The sequence below is a fragment of the Stylophora pistillata genome, chromosome 3, assembly GCF_964205215.1.
Source record: "Stylophora pistillata chromosome 3, jaStyPist1.2, whole genome shotgun sequence".
Classification (NCBI taxonomy): domain Eukaryota; kingdom Metazoa; phylum Cnidaria; class Anthozoa; order Scleractinia; family Pocilloporidae; genus Stylophora; species Stylophora pistillata.
Genome location: NC_142521.1, coordinates 42317784 through 42339563, shown reverse-complemented (window position 1 = coordinate 42339563; position 21780 = coordinate 42317784). Strand labels below are relative to the sequence as shown.

At 38.2% G+C, this 21780-nt stretch overlaps 1 protein-coding gene and 1 pseudogene across 2 annotated transcripts in view; one reads left to right on the top strand and one right to left on the bottom strand.

Moving 5' to 3' along the window:
* LOC148736186 (uncharacterized) overlaps nucleotides 1-21780 on the bottom strand; it is a 300358-nt pseudogene that overhangs the window by 165835 nt on the left and 112743 nt on the right. The gene's annotated exons all lie outside the window — the stretch shown is intronic.
* Nucleotides 491-21780, top strand: part of LOC111331763 (uncharacterized) — a 35206-nt gene continuing 13916 nt past the window's right edge. Inside the window, exons 1-31 of the mRNA XM_022936935.2 lie at nucleotides 491-670; nucleotides 1278-1439; nucleotides 1743-1913; nucleotides 2255-2443; nucleotides 2746-2916; nucleotides 3066-3254; nucleotides 3617-3846; nucleotides 4161-4393; nucleotides 5021-5239; nucleotides 5558-5816; nucleotides 5958-6075; nucleotides 6538-6743; nucleotides 7414-7652; nucleotides 8262-8367; nucleotides 9001-9162; nucleotides 9753-9884; nucleotides 10312-10443; nucleotides 11037-11243; nucleotides 11924-12149; nucleotides 13056-13105; nucleotides 13221-13371; nucleotides 14592-14760; nucleotides 15546-15811; nucleotides 16230-16390; nucleotides 16623-16782; nucleotides 17096-17228; nucleotides 18091-18283; nucleotides 18970-19072; nucleotides 19514-19627; nucleotides 20439-20612; nucleotides 21357-21596. Coding sequence (XP_022792670.2) covers nucleotides 598-670; nucleotides 1278-1439; nucleotides 1743-1913; nucleotides 2255-2443; nucleotides 2746-2916; nucleotides 3066-3254; nucleotides 3617-3846; nucleotides 4161-4393; nucleotides 5021-5239; nucleotides 5558-5816; nucleotides 5958-6075; nucleotides 6538-6743; nucleotides 7414-7652; nucleotides 8262-8367; nucleotides 9001-9162; nucleotides 9753-9884; nucleotides 10312-10443; nucleotides 11037-11243; nucleotides 11924-12149; nucleotides 13056-13105; nucleotides 13221-13371; nucleotides 14592-14760; nucleotides 15546-15811; nucleotides 16230-16390; nucleotides 16623-16782; nucleotides 17096-17228; nucleotides 18091-18283; nucleotides 18970-19072; nucleotides 19514-19627; nucleotides 20439-20612; nucleotides 21357-21596 — 5338 coding nt within the window. The 5' untranslated portion in view covers nucleotides 491-597. The remainder of the gene's footprint in view (nucleotides 671-1277; nucleotides 1440-1742; nucleotides 1914-2254; nucleotides 2444-2745; nucleotides 2917-3065; nucleotides 3255-3616; nucleotides 3847-4160; nucleotides 4394-5020; nucleotides 5240-5557; nucleotides 5817-5957; nucleotides 6076-6537; nucleotides 6744-7413; nucleotides 7653-8261; nucleotides 8368-9000; nucleotides 9163-9752; nucleotides 9885-10311; nucleotides 10444-11036; nucleotides 11244-11923; nucleotides 12150-13055; nucleotides 13106-13220; nucleotides 13372-14591; nucleotides 14761-15545; nucleotides 15812-16229; nucleotides 16391-16622; nucleotides 16783-17095; nucleotides 17229-18090; nucleotides 18284-18969; nucleotides 19073-19513; nucleotides 19628-20438; nucleotides 20613-21356; nucleotides 21597-21780) is intronic.

The following is a 21780-nucleotide window of genomic DNA, read 5'->3' as shown; positions in this document are numbered from 1 at the left end:
GAGCAAGTTTGATACGTTTGAATGAAATCAATATACTTCTTGGTAGGTAGAAAGAATGTGTGAGGGAAACAAATTATAATTATTTCCCAAGACGATTTAGTCGAGTCCAATTTATTTCTATTTCCAACTCAGTGCAGTTTGGTTACAACAAAGGAAAAGACCTTGTTGAATTAGAAATGCTTATAAGTCTTAATCACTGTTTTCTATGCAACATTTGGATTTATCCAATGTGTAGTATCAAATTTTCAAAAGGCTTTCTAGTAATTAAGAAGTTCACATCTCTGATGTATTACGTACAGTAAAATAACCGTCGGTTTGGCCTCGCTGGAATAACAGTAATTACATAGATCAAACAGTCCGTTGCACACCAAAATTGATACAGCTTCGTCAACAAATTATATTAATCGACTCAGGTGTCTATGAATATAACTTTTATTTAATTTTTTAGACACATGAAGCGTTTTAATACTTTGGAACCTTAATTTGTCTCACGGTTCAGACAGAAGGACAAGAAAGTCATAGGATAGGGGGATTGCAAGGGCTATGCTTTGGTCTCTCTTGGCTTATTAGAGAGATTCAAAGAAAAAGTTCAGGAATATGCACAAATTTGTCGTATTAGTATTTTTGTTCTTGTTAATAGTGATAATTTGGAATTACGTTGGGGCAGCAGGTTAGTATTTCTTTGTTGTTATAAATTTGTCATCGTATCTTTGTTTCTAAATCAGTCAAAATATTTTAGTCTTTCTTTTTTTGTTCGGTAAGAATAGAGAGGTTTCGCTGATTTCTCACGATGATAAAAGTAAACTAAAGATACTGTGGGGAATTAGGCCGAGGACTTTTTGTTACACTTGCGTTCTGACGATATTTGAGTAGTTTCGTTTTATGGATTAGAGATTCTATTTAAAAACTACCTATCCTTTTTGAGTTTTCGCTTTCATAATTTCTTGAGAGCATTTTACCCAAGAAAAGCTCAAAAGTGCGTATTAAGTCCCGTAGAATTCTTTATATCAACTGAGATTCAACAAATTTTGACGAGGTCCTTCTTAAACATGGTACTTTTATTAATTTTATTTCACTGTGATATTAAAGCGCTTTTCTTTTTTGTCGTTTTGAATAAGAACAGATCCAAAGATAATTTAAGCTGTTGGAAAACTTTTTCAGCTCTAAAGCCTAAATCATATTCTCTGAGAATCAATGTCTAACCTCAGCCTTTTTCCTTTGTTTATTTTATTTATTTATCATTATCATTTTTTTTTTTGCGTTATTCTTCTTGAAAGTGAATGGAGGCTGGTCCGGTTGGTCTGCATGGAGCGGTTGTGCAGCAGGTATTTGCGCGGGAAATCAGCGCATTCGAACGAGAACTTGCACCAATCCCGTACCAAGTGACGATGGAAAATATTGCGATGAAGGAGAAAGTTCGGAGCAAAAAGATTGCATGAGTAAGTACCAACATACTTTTCAGTGGCTGTAGAAGATCAGCGATCTATAGAGTTAACCCAATAAGTGAGCGTGAATATTTTTCTGTTAAATATTACATGTAAACAGGGATATCCTCATTAAAATTCGTCGCTAATAAGCATCTTTTTTTCTTTATTGTTTGGCAAAATAAAACAAGGGACACATGGAACTGGTAAAAAAATTAGTAATTCCTCTTATTCATAAATATAAAATACTTTTCATACATCATGATTTTTCCTCTGTTTAACGTCTCCGGTTAACTACTAATGTTGTAACCATTGCAGTTAACGGAGGATTTACAGAGTGGAGCCAATGGTCTTTATGCGACAATCCGTGCGGGGGATCTGTGGTAAACAGAAGTAGAGCCTGTACCAACCCCACCCCCACTCCCGATGGGAAGCCGTGTTCTGGTGATGCATTCCAAACGAAACTTGAATGTATCTGGCCGTGTCCAAGTAAGTAAATCTTGTCATGGAAACGGTTACTATGTAGGGAAATGCAGATTGAATTTTAGCCACCTGTCGTGCGAAATAAATGAAAACTTTTTGAGCCCTCGTCTCCGTAAAATTGTAAATTCTACGCGGTTTAAAATTGAGCTTTCACACTTTGAAAAAAAGAATACGACAGAATTTTAGGGAGAGAATACTTAAAGAGTTTATATATATACCAATAAGAAGATGAAAGTCGTTCGTTCAGTTTGCCTTTTGACATTTGTGAGTTTATGAAATGTATGATCGTAAACTGGCAAGGCGATCTCTGAGACTTAAATTTACATTGTGCCCATATTTTCTCTTAGCTGGTCCTCTTGACGGCGGGTGGGGTGCCTGGAGTCCTTGGACACAGTGTCCTAAAACATGTGGAATACCTGGAGGAAACGTTCTGAGAAGAACGAGGTTATGCAATCGACCACCCCCAATGAATGGTGGTAAACAGTGTGTTGGAAACGGCACCGAAACGGCGAGAGCTTGTTTCGCAGAGTGTCCAGGTTAAAAGAATACTTCTATTGAAACATCTTTGTCTGATACATTATTTCACGTACGAGCAATCAAGAATTCGGAACTCATGATGATTAGATATATATATATATATATAAAATTATTTTGATGTGATTGAAGTTTGTTTGATTTATTTTGTCATTAATAAATTTTTGTTTTTGTTTCTTTTTTGATTATTTTTTTGTCCATTTGTTCGTTTATTTCTTGATTGATTCCATGCTTCCAGTGTAACGCAGTTAAAGAGTCAAACACGGAGGCGTTCTATTAATTTTTACCTTTATTTTATTCACAGTCAATGGCGCCTTTGGTCTTTGGTCACCTTGGACAACGTGTAGTAAGACGTGTGGGACTGGCACTCAGTCAAGAAGTAGACTCTGTAATAACCCAACCCCTACCGGTGGGGGACAAAACTGCACTGGGGACCCTACTCAGGCAAAGAGTTGCAAAATCAAGTCCTGTCCAGGTTTGTAATTCTCATGTGTTTTTATGAACAGTCAGACAAAGTATACTGTGTTGGTAAATGACGAAACAAAGAGCCGAGTACTTTTAATCAAAATTAATATTACAATTATATCCTTTGCAAATACTTACATTCATCGACCAAAATGTTAGGGGCGGTAAATGGAGGGTGGTCAGCGTATTCGCCTTGGTCAGCATGCACAGAGGCTAAATATTGTCTGCAGGGAATCAAGAAAAGGACAAGAAGCTGTACAAATCCTCCTCCAGCAAATGGCGGTGATGAGTGTGCTGGTCTGGTGGAAGAGGAAAAGGTTTGTCCCACACAAGAGGATGGATGTACAAGTAAGAATTCTAAATTCGTTGAATTAGGATTTTCAAAACAAGTATTTGTTGGACTGTTGACAACTTTTCCGCAGAAACCTCGAGCCAAAATATGGATATGCGCAAAATCGTAACTACTTTTGCGAGAGGGATTCGTGTTCAAGAAGGACGAGAAGGAAGGAGCAGACCGGACTTGACTTTACTTTGGAGTCTTTATCTGAAGAACATCATATTGTGTAAATCCCAGTCTTTTGGAACTAGTCGCGTCGCCATAAATTTACTGGCGATCTTTTAGATACTGACATCCCAAAATATGTCAAATTTTACCTTTTGGTTAGTGGTGGGGAAACTGACAGTTCTTTGTCCTTGTTTTGTTTTAAAAGCGTATCAACCCAACAAGCCAGACAAAACGCCAACAGACCCAGCATCCTGGATTGCTATAGAATGTGAAGCAGCCGAAAAGTTCTCAGCTACCGGGGCTCACAAACAAGATGTTCCTTTTGCTGTATATTCAAACTTCAACTTCATGAAAACTGAGTTGGAAAGCGGGTGGTTTGCCATCCAAGTAGTCCCTGATGATAAAGACGATTACGGACAAAAAAAATTGACTAAGGTATGTAGGTGAAGTAAATGTAGTAATGATGTCAGTATCTGACTTGGACTGCTCTTTCTAATTCCGGAAGTAGAATATAGGGTTCAAATCTCAAAAAAAAATCAATTCGTGTCATGTCATAGGAAGATTAAGAAACAAAAAAGTACTAATTATTTTGTTCTACTTTATTTATTTTTTCATGTTTTTTGTCTTCTAAAATCTTAGATCACTGACATTACCACAGTAAGAACTTTGTACCATAACTAAAACAGTGACATCGTATAGTTATTTTCCCAATATTCACTTCTTTTTAACGTTTGTCCATCTTTTTTCAGGTTTGTTTTGAGATAATCGATCCGCTGACCATCAACAAGGTTGTTACAAATAAAGCAACATACTATTCAAAAATATCCGCGATACCGGAATGGACTAAGCCCGAATTGAGTGAAACCGTTCCTGCGTTTACCATCTGGATTGACGAGTCACAAGCTCTTAGAAAATACGAATTTCAGTGCGCAAAATCAGATGAGTATGTGCCGTTTACCGGATTCGTCGTCAAAAATGTTAGGTAAGAATTTGTGTCGGTTTGAAGGTGACTGTATTTTCAGTACACTTTCAAGAGAATGTCATCTGAGATCGGATATTCCCAGGACACTTTCTAATATATTTTCAAATGTATAAGAAGTGATCGGAGTTAAAAGATTCTCTATCGCTTTGATCCAATTTTATCTTTACTAATTCATATATCTAATTAACCAAGCGCGAGGGCCGTACTGGGAGAATCTCGGCCCGAAGTCTTGACAGTACGGACCGAGCGCAGCGAGGTCCGTACAAAAAAGACCGAGGGCCGATATTCTTCCAATACGGTCCCGAGCAAGCTTGGTTAATAAAAGATTTATTATACGACTGAAGTTCAAAGGGACACAAGTGTGGTATCATTCGGGACCATTCGGGACAGTGCCCGGTCCAATACTTAGAGAATATTGGACTACATTTTGATTGGTTGATTTTAGTTATTGGCCCTCTGACTGCCCGAGTTGTGTAATAAAATCAATTATAAGGTTGTGTCGGTGTTTCTGATTAAAATCCTGAAACAAAGAAATCTTATTCCACAAATGTTCATGATTAAAATTTAAATTAGCCTCAATTCATTAAACAGAGCAATAATCATTGCTGCTTTATATCTCCACTTAAGATTCACGTATTACACAGAAGGTAATTCTCAGACGTTTAAAGCAAAGGGGGATCATTATATCGCGTCAGGAACTGCATTCCGCACTGAAGTGAAGAAAGATGTTATAAGTGGATCAGTGTACGCTAAAGGCACTGCATCTTCTATTACATTTGTGGACGTAATGGCCTCCTTCGGGTTAAAGCCTAGCTCCTTGCCAGATTTCTTTGTGAATGCTTTGAAGTAAGTAGTAAACTTCTAAAGTGTTATGAATCTCCAAACCCTTTTAATGGTTTTCTTGTGTCCCAAGTTAGCCTGGCTTTCAAGAATCAACTCGAAATAAAGGATATTAGCTGAGCTCAGGATAGTTTGTCGTGGTCCTCACTCATTGTTTTCATATCACCCATTTACACAATACTTTAAAAAGTGCTTTTTATTGCTTTCTTTATCGATTCCTTATTTGCTTGATAATACACTGCCTACTGGGAATAATTAAATTCTTAACACTGGGTTCGCATGATATATACATGCGTTACTTATAAATTTATTTTTTTTTCACAGAGGAATTGGTCTGTGGGATTTCAGCTTAAAGCCAGCTGAATTCTTAAGGAAGCTCGCAAAGGGTGGAGTATACAGATTTACAGCCTCAATCGATGCTGGCGGTGTCCCAATTCATGTTGAGATAATAACTGGAATCAGATTTGGACGACCAGCTTTTGCTGTCGGGTTTGCCTTTGACCGGGAATCTTTTGGAAAAGTTGCAGAAAAACTGTCCGGAATCGGAGTGGATTTCCTGGACAAACTTGGCTTTGAGTTAGAGGTAAACGGTATTAAAAAATTTTGAAAATATAATGCATTATGAATTGGTGAAGAAAATGAATATCAAGCTCTATGATTGAAATATTGTTTTGTCTTGTACATGTTGGAATAAAATACCTTTATTTTGCCTTTTCTCATTCAGATTGGGGTATCATTTTGCCCGCCAGAGAGCCTTGGATTTCAGGACCTCTATGTGGATGCGGAGACAAAGTTTTCAAAAGAACCGCTGCATAGTTTTGTCACCACAAGCATTCCTAGAGGTAGGTTTGTTCATTTTAATTCCAAAAATTTCGGCTCCATAGAGAAAATCCAAAGAATAAAATGAAGGGATGGGGCGTTAACAGACTACTTAACAAACAAAGATTTTGATTTCTTTATGATCTTCGGTTGAAAATAAGGGTGGCACTTTGTCCTAAGATAAATACATTTTAGCTTTAGCTTATCTAGTTCGGCTCAAGGAGAAACAAAATGAATGCTCTTAAATGCTCTACAAGGGCAGCCACTACTAAAAGCATTTTATGGAGTAACCGGTGACAACGCTTTGTTTCAAAGGAAGTCTGTTTTCCACGGTGCTGTTGCCAATGTAAAACTAAATTTTTTTTTTATGCAACACAGTGCATCAAAAACTCAACAAATAATTTGCGGTATGTTTCAAATCTACGTACTTCGGCGAGTAATCATTGCAAACAGATATTAATGACCTTATTTGCACTTTTTTGCAGGAATTTTCGCCGCGGCTCAAATCGTTTTACCAAAAGACTGCAAAGGCAATAAATTCTGTGAAATTGTTAAGATGATCGTGGGGCCAACTGCCAAGTGGTACATTACAGGTCACTTCCAGTGGAAAAATATCCGAATTGCTACAGGCTTTGCTAATATCCGTATCTTTGATGGCCTTTATTTTCACAAACTTGAGTTGTACGTGGAGGTAAGTTACAACTGTAGGATGCGCGAGTAGGCGGCAACATTGAAATATTATTCATTCAACATTCTAAATGACATATCTTGGCTGCTTGTGATCGAAGTAGTTTTACGGCTGAAATGAAGAACCTTTTATTGCACTTCTTCAAGATGTTGAGGCAAAGACTCTGGGAGGGGAGGGAGGGGAGGAGGGTATAGATTTGTTGCCCTTGATTTCATAGAAGCCATTACTAAGAAAGATCTATGCGTTTGACAAGATAGTTTGGTGTTATCAACTGAGTTGATAATGTACATTAGCTTCAGTAAAGAGTTACTAAGCTGAGATTTCGAGCGTTATCTCTTCGTTAGAGAGAACGAAGACGGGCTAACGGAGGGCTCTGACATTCTTCAACACTTGAAGCCTCAGCCTAGAAACTCTTTAGAATAGCTAATCAGTTTACATTATCAAATCAGTTGATAAAACCAAATCATCTAGAACGGACACAGCTTGATCTGTTTTCGTGTGGTAGGTATTGGCAAGTTCCTCCTCAGAAGAAATTAAACCTTCGTTAACCCTCGCAATGATATATATTTTGGGGATAGGAAACGTTCCGGCTGCTCTACAATATAGCTATATTCGTTTCTTTATGCTTTATCAGAAAACACTTCTAAGACCGTTTTCCCTCAATCTTATCTAGGCTGATTGGAATGCCACGAACAAGCATATAAAGATGGGATTCCGTGCAGACATAAAGATTCCAGTGAATGGTGACATTTATCGCGATGGTATCAAAGCACCGAATAGCGAACTGTTTCTGGTTGGTGTGTTGGAATACGATTTCTTACAACAGGAGGTTGCTGGAAAATTGGGCATGAGAGGAATATGGAAGAAAGCCTTCTTCATTCCATTTCTCGGCATTGGCAACATTTTCCTCGGGTAAGACCAGGTGGAGCAGCTCACAAAGCTATGGCTTCTGATTCTAGCTATCAGGATTATGACTAGTCAATAGAATTAAAATGGAAAAATGGATGAAAAGTTAAATGAATCCATGCAAGCGTCGACGGGGCCTGACCCCATTCCTCCTAGTAATTTGCAACTACAAACTGAGCCACAGTCGATATTTTGGTAAGGTTAGATGCTTTTTTTTCTTTTGCATCTGGCTATTGATTTCTAATGATCATTTAAAAAGAAATTGCTTCACGCAATTGGGTGCCCTTCTCACACGCTTGATCTGTTGTGTTCTTTCACGCGCTTCCTTTTGTTTTGAAACCTTGACACGCTTTATAGCTCAATGTATTCCGCCCCATTGTTTGATATCTTACACTACAATATGTTTTCTGTGTTCACTAAATCGAAAGAAACTACTGAGGAGGTAAGCTAGAATATGTTATTTTGTTCTAAAGTGTCAGTGTCGTAGGCGTGGTGTCACCTTTATTTTCAAAATCCCGTGGAGGGTCACGTTTTTTAAAGCAACTGCATGTTATAATCTGAGCACTTCGCGTTTGCGTTTAATTGCCAAGAAACAATAATACCTTTTGATTTAAGGTTGACGTATCAAGTTGGAGTGCCATTTCCAGTCACTGGTGTGCAGTTTGGAATGCGAGTTGAATTTGGATATGATTGTCTGATACCAGCAGACTTTAATAATGATGTACGTAACATCAACATCATTTTACATTAAAACAGCAATACAGTTTCAGCATTTGGTACAAAATGTTCAAATCTTTCAAAAATCGTACAAATTAATCACTCACATACTCCTGAAAGTAATTTTCTCCCGCTCCTTAATATATAAGTCATCTGGAAAACAAAAGGAGGTGTAAAGTCTAAACTAACTTAAGTAAAAACATTTAAAAGTAATGATTATCTAACGTTTATTATAACATAACCAAAGTAAAGCGCGCGCTCTGATTGGTCAATTTAGAGTCCTCCATTTGCCCATGGGTGTACGCTGCTGACGTGAGCAAATGCAAAGACTATTTTTCCGCGCGCGCTTGTTTTTTCTGGTCACGTAAGATTTGTTAAATAGAAGGGAACTCTTTAGCAACAATGTATCAATGTTATGTTATAAAACAAGTGGTAAACACCACAGCGTACACAATTGAGTTATGGATGCACTGGGGAGGTTTGCTAAGCACTCAAGAAGCTAGAGTCGCTCTCGGCTATCACCTCGCGCGACTCTTACGCTTCTTTCGTGCTTAGCAACCTCCCGCGTGTACGCTGTGGTGTTTACCATTTGTTAAATGTATGCAAATTGGGTCTTTTTTCTTTGTCTTGTTGATAGGGTCATTGTTTCGGCGGAAGTGGATATTTTGGAATCGGAAAGCCTCAGTTTTTTTATGCCAGCATGACAGCATTGACTCTTGGAAAAATCATTCGACTTTTGGGATTGAAATTCCCTCTTCCACCTCCAATTGCCCAGACTGGCTTCCCAGAAGGCGTCGAGGTAAGTGTCGAGAGACATCATCTCAAAAAAGCATCAGCTCTGCGTGATGAACTTGAATTGCCCAATATAACCAAGAGAAGCTTTGAGTTAAGGAGGTTCCTCTAGTTCCAAAATCTGCAGGACAGAATGGAGGCTACATCTAAGGAGGTCGTTTCTCTATCTTTGTTGAAATACGCAAGCTTGAGCCAGTGAAAATAGAGAGTTGAAAAAGGGATGTTACAAAATCAGGGAATTTGCCTGAAGACATTGATTCATCGGTAGAGTTTTACCTTTTCTTAATTTTGTTCCTCCGCCTCAGCGGTACATTGATTGGTCTCTCAGCTATCCTTCGAGTCATCAATTCATTCTGTTCCTTATGGAACTTATGCTGTGATCAATTGTCAGAATTAAAGCATATCCTAATCTTATGTAAAAGATACACTATGACACCTCCTATACGGTTAACACCCGGACTAAGTTCCCCTGGATTGGATGTCCTTCTATCACGGATCCCGACTCACGACGGCGCTACATCATGGCTACCAGCATTATTTATTTTTGCTCCCTTCAAAACATAATCCCAAAATTCTTGTTTTACTTTTATTTTAAAGGGCTCATATTCAACAGACAATGTTGATCTGCGAATCGCAGGCGGCCCGTACATCTACAAAGGATTTATGATCAAAGGACGAGTTAATATTCTGGGATGGGAAATATTTGCACATATTAAACTATCAGATGTGGTAAGAAACTTTTAGGGGCTGGTTTCTTTTTGTGACTGTTATCAACGGAATACTTGTGATTTCTTCCTTGAAGTATAAAGGGCTGGCAAATTCAACGCCAGTCATCTACTGTCAGTGGGCAGATATTATTAGATAACTGGAGACGGCTGCCTAAGGCCTTTCTATTTCTAAAACGCTCAGTGCTTCAAGGTCCTAGAAGTCATAGATTTGCCAATACTTGAAATTTCTGAGCCTAATGCATCCAAGAGATACCTGTCCTCCACTTCTACTCCACTCAAAACCCACACCCAATCTCTGTACAGCTATGGGGTGATCAAATCCACATTTCGGAGGTGATGGTTCCCATACATGACAGGACGGAAAATGCGTGCACTGTAAGTACCTCCCGTTGTCCTTTTCAAAGCCTTAGAAAACTTTTCTTCAACAGGCAATTTTTGTGGACTTGAAACCTGACCCAATCAATATTTTGGGCATTGTGAAAATCACTCGTAGCCCTTCCGAGCAAGATAAAGGACCTTGGTTTTATGTTGACGCAAGAAAGACTCCAATTTTCATAGAGGTGGGTTGATATACAGTTTCAATATGATATTTATAATAAAATAAAATAATTCAAATTAATAATTTAACTCTACGCTTTATTTGTCATCGACGAATATACCAAGGCCAATCAAGCCTATATAAAACATTTCTTATCATCTGAAAAAAAAAACAGCAATAGAAACGGGGTAAAAAAGAAGATAGATAAACAAAACATACCAGTACAAAAATTTAGCCGAACCTAGGCATGGTTCTGGGATTCAAGATTCAACCCTACCCCCATATATGCATGACTTCGCGTTGCGCTCTAGGTACAATCTTTTGCCCTTGCCAAATACATTATCATGCGCAGAAGAACATAGATTCGTATGTATATGACCACTTACGACAAGCAGACTTTGTCGACTGGGATGCCATATTTTCATATGCGTCAAGGTTCTGGGTCTAGTTGTTCAAAGGTTAAAAACACTATCCAACGGATAATTAAATCACTACTGACAGTGGATAATTGTTAATGAAAAGTACTGCGTTTTTCACCAAATAGCGTTATCCACCTTTCGAACAACCGAGGCCTACATTGTACAGGCACTAATAAACAACACTCTTTTTCACCAGGCTTACATTGAGGGTTACACAGAGCTTCTGGGAATTTCAACTTACTGTCGGCTGAACTTAACAATGACCCGAATGGAACTACTCATCCAAGGAAACTTCCTGAATCTCATCAAGGCTGAATTGTTCGTGTTTGCATCTTATAGCATCATTTTCCCAAGTGCCGAGTTCTACGTCAGAGTCACAGTTGACTTAAGTGGAATAAACAACGTAAGTAAATTCCTTCGTGCCCTCATCCTCAAAATTATCTTATGACCTACCTCACTAAAAAAGTTGGTTGAGTCACTTTCAAGATGTTTAGCTGGTGATATTGGAGGTTTCAATTTCCCTTATTGCCCGAGTAATACGTTCAGTGAGACAAATCTGTTTCTGAAGGCGATTCTAGGCCAAACAGGTAAATATTAACTCCGGTAACAGGTCAATGTTAACTCCGATTATTCTTTGCGCCAAAAACGCTCTATAAATTGCAATTTGCATGATTTTTTATATGTTTTCCTTGATAATGGAGTCATGACTACTCCGACACGTCGGATTTTATCTTTCGTTTTTACAGTTTTTTGATTATCAAACTCATCGTGCAAATTATTTTTAGGACCTCGTTACACAATCAACATACTTTTCGAACGGCATCGAAGATTGTATTCCTTTCTCTGAGTTGCTATTTTATGCCATAATTATGAGATAAAAACTAAGGTTAATATTTTAGAAATCCAAAAAAATTCATTCATTTTAAAAAGGATAAAGTTTGAGACAGAGGATAACAGAAAGCCCATTTTGCATTAGGTGACCTTTCTTTTCTTTATAAAGCCATCAGCGTCGTGATTGAATTGATTTAACTCACCTTTTTCTATCCGGGTGCTTAAAAGCTATTGTGAAATCTTTTTTTCCAGGCATTAGATGCCGCCGCCAAAGCTGTCAAGGGAGCTTTCGATGCTGCTCAAAAGAAGCTCTCTGATGCAAGAAATAAAGTCATCCAAGAAAAGGAAAACTGTAAAAGAAAAATGGCACTGAAGTGTGATAACTGTAAAAAGCTCAAATGCGCTCAAGCTGAACGGAACTGTAAAGGATGGCTGGATGCGGCTGGCAAATGGATCGGTGGGATAGTTAATGCAGCCGGTAAGTCGCTCTCCTTATAAATGCTTTCATGGTGTATCTGAGATTTTAGTTCTTATATCAAGTACCGTCCAACACCAATATACATTTGAGTTCAATGAGTACCTTAGCTTGTGGCCCTCAGTAGAAATTGTCATTAAGTGACAAAAGCTAATTTAGTGGGATATAGAACTGTTATCAAAGGGAAGAGGTGAGGGGCTGGAGGCTCCCGGTTATGAATTTCTGCTTGTCTAAGGTGGAATGGTTGATAACATTGCTCTATCCTGTGACTCTGCGGGCTCGGAGGAAAAACTGGTACAAGAGTCAAAAAACTCTAAAGCTATCAAGCTCTGGGAAAGATTCGCACATTTTCACTAGCTAAATCATAAGTTTTGTATTTTGTTGAATTTCAAAAAGAAAATTATCCCACAATGATAGGAAGGTAAGGGGAGAAGGGAGGTTAGTAATGGCACTCCTCATCGCTATGCCTCTGGGGGGGGAGGTTAGTCATAGCGCCCGTCATCGCTATGCCTCTGGGGGGGGGTTAGTCATAGCGCCCGTCATCGCTATGCCTCTGGGGGGGTTAGTCATAGCGCCCCTCATCGCTTTGCCTCTTGAGGGGGGTTAGTCATAGCGCCCGTCATCGCTATGCCTCTGGCTGAAGCTAAAGCGACATTGAAGAAACGCCCAAAGAAAACCACGCAACCTTACTATGCAAAACTGTTTTGTTTTGTTGTTCTTATTGGTTTGTTTTTCTTTATGTTTTCGTTCCTTTTCTATAGTAACCCAAGAAGTGGGCCTACTTATTTTGGGCTACCGAGGAACTGTTCCTCTGTTATTTTGACTACCGCATTCGCTCTAGAATTAACTAAGCCAACCTGTTACAAATTGAATTGTGCTGCTGGTTTTAATGTGATAATTCCTTTTCAGGCAAGTGGATTAAGAAGACTTTCCAGAAAATTGGGAAAGCTTTAGCTCCAGTAAGTTTCTTCAGTAGCGAGTAGTCATGTAAGCTTGATGCTCGATTTTCTTTTCACTGTCATCTTCATCATCATCAACGTTATTACGGATGTTGAATATTACGCTGTGTTTCAGGTTGGAAAGGCCATCAAGAAGTTCTTTAAGGGCTGGAAAAGGAGAAGAGAAATACAAGATATGCAAAATGAAAATTTTGCCCTTCACATACGCAAACGTCGTTTTATTAGCAAAATTATATGCGAAGGTCTTGTAGGGGGAGGATGTAAAGGTTAGTTGAAATATTGTAAGGTTCCTTTTTAACCCTTCACTGACTCTTGTCCTTAAAAGGGATAAATATATTAATATCATAGGTGACAAATTACTCCTTAATTTTGGCGCAAAATTGCCATGGTAACATCTCTTGTATCTCGATCAGAGCCAAGATGGCGTCGAGATTTAAGACCGTGACCCCTGAAGAAGTTACGAAATTAAAAGAAACGGCCGAAATTTATTAACAGGCACGAAGAATTTGAAAGGTATTTTTTGTGAAGAAACTCAGAAAAGTACGAACTTTAACAATAATGTATGCTTTAAACGAAAACCATATTCTTCTTCATGTTCTCGGTTTTCGATAGAATGAACCAGTAAAAACAATTACTGTTGTGAACGTAATTTGTCACCCACGATATTAAAAGGTAATCAAATGGTTTTCTCGTGAAATTAGGAAATCATTTCACTTGTGTTTTGTCAAAATTATTTCCTAATTTCACTCGTCGCCATTTGATTACACATACAAATTCTCTCTACCATTTTATATGTAATCTTGCAAACAAGGTAGGAGAAGAGATGAACTGATCAGTTTAAGGACTTCATCTGGTTGCAACACCAAATTCTCTTGTCTCGTTTTCAAGGAAATTCATAGCAATCAAAGGGGGGCATCTACTTATTGGAATTTGAAAGTAAAAGGGCTGAGAGTGCGGTGGTAACCAGAAGTAAAACTATCTGTTGCTGACGCTTACAATGTTGTCCAACTCTTTCACACCTAGGAGTGAAAATAAATCAATTTCTCTTCACAATTTTATTATATCATTTTTTTTTAGCAGATAACTGATGCAAAATGGAAAATTAAGATTTATGCTCAAAACTGGTTAACAAGACACATACTTTTGTTGTTATTATCAAGTTTTTTTCTGGATTAACGTACTGATCGACAGGATACTGAAAACTGCAATTGAAAACGTAACCATGTTGGAAACTGTTCAGCTTTTTTGAGTATATTGACGCTAGGCGTCTCTTGATAACATCACCAGCTGGTTACACCCACATTTCACGAAATCTGTCTCGATGAAATCAAATGAGAGAGAAAAAATGTTCAGTTACATGTGTACAGTAGTAACGGCTTAACAGAATACTCGTAAGAACCCCTTGGGTTCACTCAGAATAAGTTGTCAAGTTCCCACACTATAGTTATGTAAACTCATCACTTCTCAACATCATCTTTTTCCTAAGCGGTTTCTCACCTCTGCTATGGCTCTTGTAAGGCCGTCGAATTTATCGGAAAGGGTCTCTGCAACGTCCTCGACATCGCCGTTGGCTTCTTGAAGTTAACTGAGATGGCCTGTAACTGGGTCAGCAAAGCGATCAACTTTGTCCTGACTCAGCTGTTTAGAGTGCACAGGTAAATGAAATGTTTGTCAGTCTGTCAGTCTGTCAGTCTTTCGGTCTGTCAGTCAGTCTGTCAGTCAGTCAGTCTGTCAGTCAGTCTGTCAGTCAGTCAGTCTGTCAGTCTATCAGTCTGTCAGTCTGTCAGTCTGTCGGTCTGTCAGTCAGTCAATCAGTCGATCAATCTGTCCATCTGTCAGTCTGTTGGTCTGTTAGTCAGTCAGTCAGTCTGTCAGTCTGTCAGTCTATCATTCTATCAGTCTGTCAGTCTGTCAGTCAGTCAGTCTGTCAGTCTGTCAGTCAGTCAGTCAGTCAGTCAGTCTGTCAGTTAGTCAGTCAGTCTGTCAGTCAGTCAGTCTGTCAGTCAGTCTGTCGGTCTGTCAGTCTGTCGGTCTGTCATTCTGTCAGTCAGTCAGTCAGTTAGTTTGTCAGTCTGTCTGTCTGTCAGTCAGTCTGTCAGTCTGTCAGTCTGTCGGTCTGTCAGTCGGTAGGCTGGTCGGTCGGTCGGTCGGTCTTCCTGTCTGTAAGTTAGTCTGTGTGTCAGTCACTCACTCTCACTCTATCAATCAATTTGTCTGTCTGTCTGTATGCTGTCTGTGAGTTTTTTTGTACTTTTATGTTCTGAGTTCTACATTTTATATGGCACGTTGCACATTTTCCTTTTTTTTCTTTAATATTTCGCTCAAATACAAAAAGATTTGTCTACTTTTAAAATTTTCTTTGCATTTATACCACATTATCACTACCTGTACTTTTGACTTATATGTAACCCTTATTTCCCTCCGGCCATTTTCAATGCAGCATCTTATTCGAGTTTGGACTTGCAGCCTACGCAGGCGGTGGACACAGCAATTTTATATTCAACGCAGCAGTTGATCTGACCATATTTGGAAAACGCCTTTATCTCGCAATCGGTTTCAACCTGAATAATCCTGTGGGAAGTCTAAGGGGTGGGGCCGATAAAGCCACTGATTGGTACAAAGACAAGATGAATCCCAAGAACCCCACGGATACGGAGAAAAATTACTATGACAATCCTAATCCATTTGCCGACTTTGAGATGTCAGGTAATGAGGGTAAAAAAATAATGAAAAATCTAACTCTTATTAGGAATAATCGATTCCCTTTTTTTCTTTTTATCTGTATATTCCCAAAAACCTTAAAAAAAGCATACCACGGATAATAGATGTGTTAGTTGTACTATGTGATGCTTGATTGAAAAAAACATTTTTATCGGCATTACCATGATAAAGCCAATCTGAATTTCTCGCAAAAAAATTTTCATGTTCGTTTTTTGTCTTTTACTGGGTGCCGTAAAGAATAATTTCTTTCAAGCTTGGAACTTTGGAATAAAAGAGCAATCATTTTCTACGCAGCATTATATGGGTCTCAGATGATAAAAACAAATATCATCGCAAGCTGGAAACATAAAATTCTTTTTTTGGTGATTTTCTTTTCTTTTTTTTTTTTTTTTTTGTACTGTAGAAATATTCATGATAGAGAATCAGCAATCGGCCACAGATGACAGACTAGGCCCCTGTCTCTTTGTGGATTCCAAGAGTGATGGCTCTTCTATCAAAGTAACGGGTTGCAATGCAACTGATGAAAAGCAGAACTGGGCTTACACCCTCAAGGGGCAAATAATGGTAAGTCTATAGGCTAATAATTTGAGTGTTACACACATACTTAAATATAATCATTCGCTTCCCCATCATAAATGTCCCTGTAGATGCAAAGCCACGGAAGAAAGCCAAGAAAAATGAACATATCTTTTATGGTTCATTGCGCTACCAAGCGACAGTTGTCAGTGATAGATGCCTTGGTGGAATGGCGTTGTCCACAAAAAATCTGATTCATTACTGTTTAATTTATTAACAGAACTCATATTCAAAGCTATGCATTGACACAGATGGAGCAACTAAGGGATCAAAGCTGAAACAAAAAAAATGTGATCCGAGAAAAGACGATCAGAACTTCCACTGTGACTTGACTGTCAGATCCATCAAGAGAAGAAGAGCAAATCAGTGCTGGACCGTGGGTCAGTTGTCTATGTAAAATATAACCACAAAACTTTTGGATCGCTTTGGTTTCAAGAACATCCCTATGACTTTTCTTCGATACGTTGGGTCTGAAAGAGCCAAAAGTAAAAATAAATTATACACGACCTGCCGCTTTCTCTTTCTCTTTTAATCATGGTACTGTCTGGTAGGTTTCGTTTCCTTTGTCTTCAACCGCAATTCCTTTCTACTAGTTACACTGCAAAGCCCTAAGAAGGCATGTTTTACTGATAAGGTTCTCATGCATAAAATGTTTTCGGGTGAGGCCCTGGCTAAGTATTTTATTTCCTCCAGGTTCGACAAGTTTGGATGGTCCAGGTTCATTAGTTCACCTCGGCTCCTTATGGTGCATTCACCCGCAAGGCGGTGGAATTAACGTCGGAGAGGGAACTAAGCTGCTTATTCATAGTGGGTGCAGCGAAAGCAGGTAGGATTTACATGCATGTGACAACAAGTTTCTAATTCAAAAATCCTCTAACTAGCATCACCTTTTTCCTTAATATTATAATATGAGAAGAAATTAAATTAAAGAATTACAAGAATTAAAAACAAACCTTGTCACAATACTAATGATGATGATGATGATCACAAATGATTATAAGGTTATAATATCAGGGATAATAGATTGATGCTCGCTTTAACAAGGATGTAATAAAGAAGGAGCCCTTCTGGTTCAGTTTTGAGCAGGAGCTTTATGAGAAAAGGAAACACTCACAAATCTGTTCGCAAATATAAGTTACCTTATCATAGGAAGAAAATTTACGTTGCACGAAACTAACGCCAATTTTCTATAAGTTAGGTTTACATACATCAAATGAGCGCGAAATTTAAGAAAAGAGTGTATACGCCTAACTTTATTTTACGCGAATTTTATTTAAAACAAGCGTCTATGAATATATATCTAAAAGAAAAAAAAAACAGCAGCATTTCCAGTCATTGCTAGCTAATTGTAGTCGTGTTATTGCTCTGTAAATGGATCTGGAGAGGGAACACTCCCTTGGACCCTGGCATTTTCTAATGTTTCAGTTGTTCCCGCAGCTTTCCAGCTGTTAAGTATAATTTCCTTTCTCTTCTCCTTTCTTAGGGAGTCGTACCGGTGCATGGACAGGTTTGAGCCCGTCCATGTACCTTTATTGAAGTAAATAATGTATTATAAAACAAACAATTGTGAATCAAATCAACATCGATGTAAATTAAGATGCATTTAATTTAAAATCGGCGTTAATAAAGTGCATCGTCAATTTCCTCTAATAAGGTAATTAATTCAACGTGACATTCTTTTCAATCAGACTAGAGTTTGTTCTACAAAACGGTAATCTGAAACACACCAAAAGTGGCAAGTGTGTACAGCCAATGGGAGCAGTCAAAGATGGTGTTGTTCTTGGTTTATATTCGTCATGTGGGGGACATCAGTTTAGCTTCACTGCTGGAGGATCCTTACAACATATTGGAAGCAAAAAGTGTGTCAATCCAAAATCAGGAGTGAGTATAATGCATTTTTTTTAGTTTGAAGCTTACGTAAGTGATTTTAGTTAAAATGGTCGTCCTCCTCGTTTTTGCCGTCGTCATCAATACCACAAGTCTTAGCGAGGAGCCAAACCAACTCATAAAAGTTTTGTTTTTTAAACACATGGCTTAAAATGAATAATTTTTTTTTTTAACATTCGTCTGATGAACCAGTTCAGTACCGAGTGGTGGTGGTGCTCCACTTTCTTTTATTTTTCTCTAAAACGAATGCCAGGGTTTTCTGGATAAATTTCCAAAAAGAAAGCCAATAAAAAGGTTTATGAATGTAAGTTCTTACTGCAATCGCAGGCGGGCATTTCATTGAACAGTTCTCTCCAACTCGCAATAATTATTAATGCAACTTTAAAAAAGGCTTGCGACTATAGAAGACTATAGTTACTACTACAGTTTAGGCCGTAACTTTTATACTACTATAGTTTAGGCCGTAATTACCAGCCCACCAATCAAACAACGAGTATTCTAGCGACAGCGAAACACATACTTGTTACGTGAGTTTTTAACCTTCGCGACGCTCCACTATGCACCAAGCGAAATCGGAGGACGACGAAGTTACAATAACGACTGTTTGTTGCCTCTACTTCCATTCCCTAAGTTACTCTGTATCAGTTTATTAACCTCCAGTTTAAATCAAATGTTTACAGGCAATGCGACCAAAATCGAGCGAAGACTTAGTGCTTAATAGCAAATGTGAAAACAGCGACAGCTCGTTTACCAAGGAACACCTTCTGTTCAGTTTTATTCCAAGTAGGTACCCCTTGTTTGCAGTCAGTGGATCTATACCATTTCTTTGGTAACTAAAATTTGCCACGAGCCCCTTTTTTAGTTTTTTTAGCGTCAATGTAGAAGACGAAGCAAATGATAAAGGAAGGGCTAACGCTTGAAAAGTCAGCTTTGAAATTCTACAGGGTGGCCAATTTCCATTATCAACCCAGTCGATAAAACCAAAATTACCTACCACAGTTTCTTTAGAAACTTACCCCCTTTATTAAAAATGATAAAGCATGAGAAACTTTCTTATCAAAAGGGATAACACCAAGGTAGTCCATCATTCTCTAACGGGAGAACAGGCAGAATCTTGAAATGGGACCTTGTTGTCATTTAACACCACAAATTTAGCCTACAATTTGGTTTTGTCATTCACTGAAGTTCTTTTATCCTCATAACAACTATCTTTCTCTTTAACAGCGGATCCATTCGTTCGCCTCGACAAGTGCACCTATTTTGATCAAGCGAGACTGGATCAGCGATTTGAGGTCGTGGACGAACCAATTGTCAGTGTGTGTAGCAAGTTTGCTAAAAGTGAGTAATAGAATACTTTACAACATTGCCCAGACACAGAAAGCAATTCTTAACTGCAAAGTAACAAAGTTTTTTATCAAAAATTGTACATGGTCATACAAAAAAATTGTCATGATCACTTGTTACTGCGAGATGTTGCTGTGCCTATTACTTACTGTGTCCAGATCCATAAGGAAAGTAAAGCACATTACATTGAAAGTATATTTAGCATTGAATATATGGTTGAACCCCATAACTCGAAAACTCGTAACTCGAACTCCCCGCTACCTCGAAGCAAAACTGATTTCACCAGGATTTGCCTCTTATATTTACCATAATTTTAATCCCTATAACTCGAACCCCGATAAATCTAAGTAAATTCAATTCCCCTTGACAATTCGAGATACTGGGGTTCAACAGTACTTCGAGTTATAGGGGTTAAAATTACCGTAAATACATGAGGAAAATCCAATGGAAATCAGTTTTGCTTCGAGGTAGCGGGGAATTCGAGTTACCGAGGGCTCGAGGTATCAGGGTTCAACTGTAATGTCAAAAACTAGAGAATGAGGTATCATAGGGTCCCTATAATGACAATGCGAGCTTCTATATGATTTACACCTCCAGACTGGCAACAAGAGTGTGTTCAAAAGAAATCGGTCGCAAATATATTTACCACTTCAACTTTGTTGATATATTCAAATTGTTTCCTTACTCCCACCGACGCAGCCCCAAACAGTTTCTTTCGAAACTATCAGCCTTCATTCATTTGTAAATATATAAACATTCTTAGAGAGGGGTAAGAGGAATTCCTTATTTTCTCCTTTGCATTTAGATCTTGCTTTCAAAAAGGGAACAGAACAATCAAGCACTGCCTACAATGGATTCAGTAGCCGAGCAGTTGATGAAAATTATTCTAGTAAATATGATGACAAGTCATGTACCCACACCAAGAAAGAACAGAATCCATGGTGGAGAGTTGATCTTGGACGAGAGTATATCGTGACAGGTAATTAAGAGACATGTTAATAAAAAGTTTACAAATGAAAAATGCAAAGTAGTTATGGCCCCATTACTTGACGAGACTTGGTCAGTGGTTAGCATTAGCATATCTGATCATTAAATTTTTCAACAGCATTTTCTTTAACAATACACTCCTGTGGGTAGGGGCAGATAGAAAATGTTCCGTTCGTCCTAACATCTGGAAAAGCGTAGAAACCTATCCTTGCATTTAAATATTTTTCTTATACGACCCGAAATATACATATATATATATATATATATATATATATATATATATATATATATATATATATTCTGAGTCGATCATAAGAATATTAAATACATCGCTATTGTCGTCGGCAGAACATGGTGGCTTTACTCCGAAAGGACCACGGAGCATTTGAGAGCTTGTGAATTATGATCAAGCTAACTTAAATTTTCATCGATTGAACGATGTTTTATTTTGTTTTATTTATCTCTATCCTTAGGCGTCCTTATGCCGTCTTTTTTTAAATTTGCCTCTTAAGTGTTCTCTATTTCGCCAAACTAATACTTTCCGGTCTCCTCTTGATTGAGAAACTTTTACGCAGCGCAAAAATGGCTCAAAATATTTTTATCCTAATTGGCGATCTAGCACGGTTCTTTTCGTCGGTTATCTGCGATTTTTCGTTAGCGATATAAACTGTTCGCCTCGAAAATACAAATTGTAATAAATATTTCACAGTCACATTTGTTTGTCTTTTTTAACCAGACGTAATGATAGTAAATCGGTATAACCACTTCGAGCGTCTTAAGAACTTTGACGTCAGAGTTGGAGTCAATAAAGATAACTTACAGAATCCAACATGTCACGACCGCGTGAGGACTGTGGGCCAGGGTCAAGCTCTCAGGGTGCAGTGTGATCCACCAATCCCGGGACGATACGTGTCAGTGCAGATGTTTGGAGAAGGAATTCTAACCATGTGCGAGGTTACTGTATACTCCAGAGTGGGTATGTGCTTATAATTTAGTTTATTATCCTTAGTCATGATAATGAGCTCATTTTGCTGTCTCTACTCCGGCAAAAAACTTGATGGTTAATGGACTTTCATTGAAAATATTTTCGCCAGAAACATCAGTAAAATGAACTTCTGAACAACGCTTGTCAAAGGAACTTTGCCGAAGAGGATTTCTGT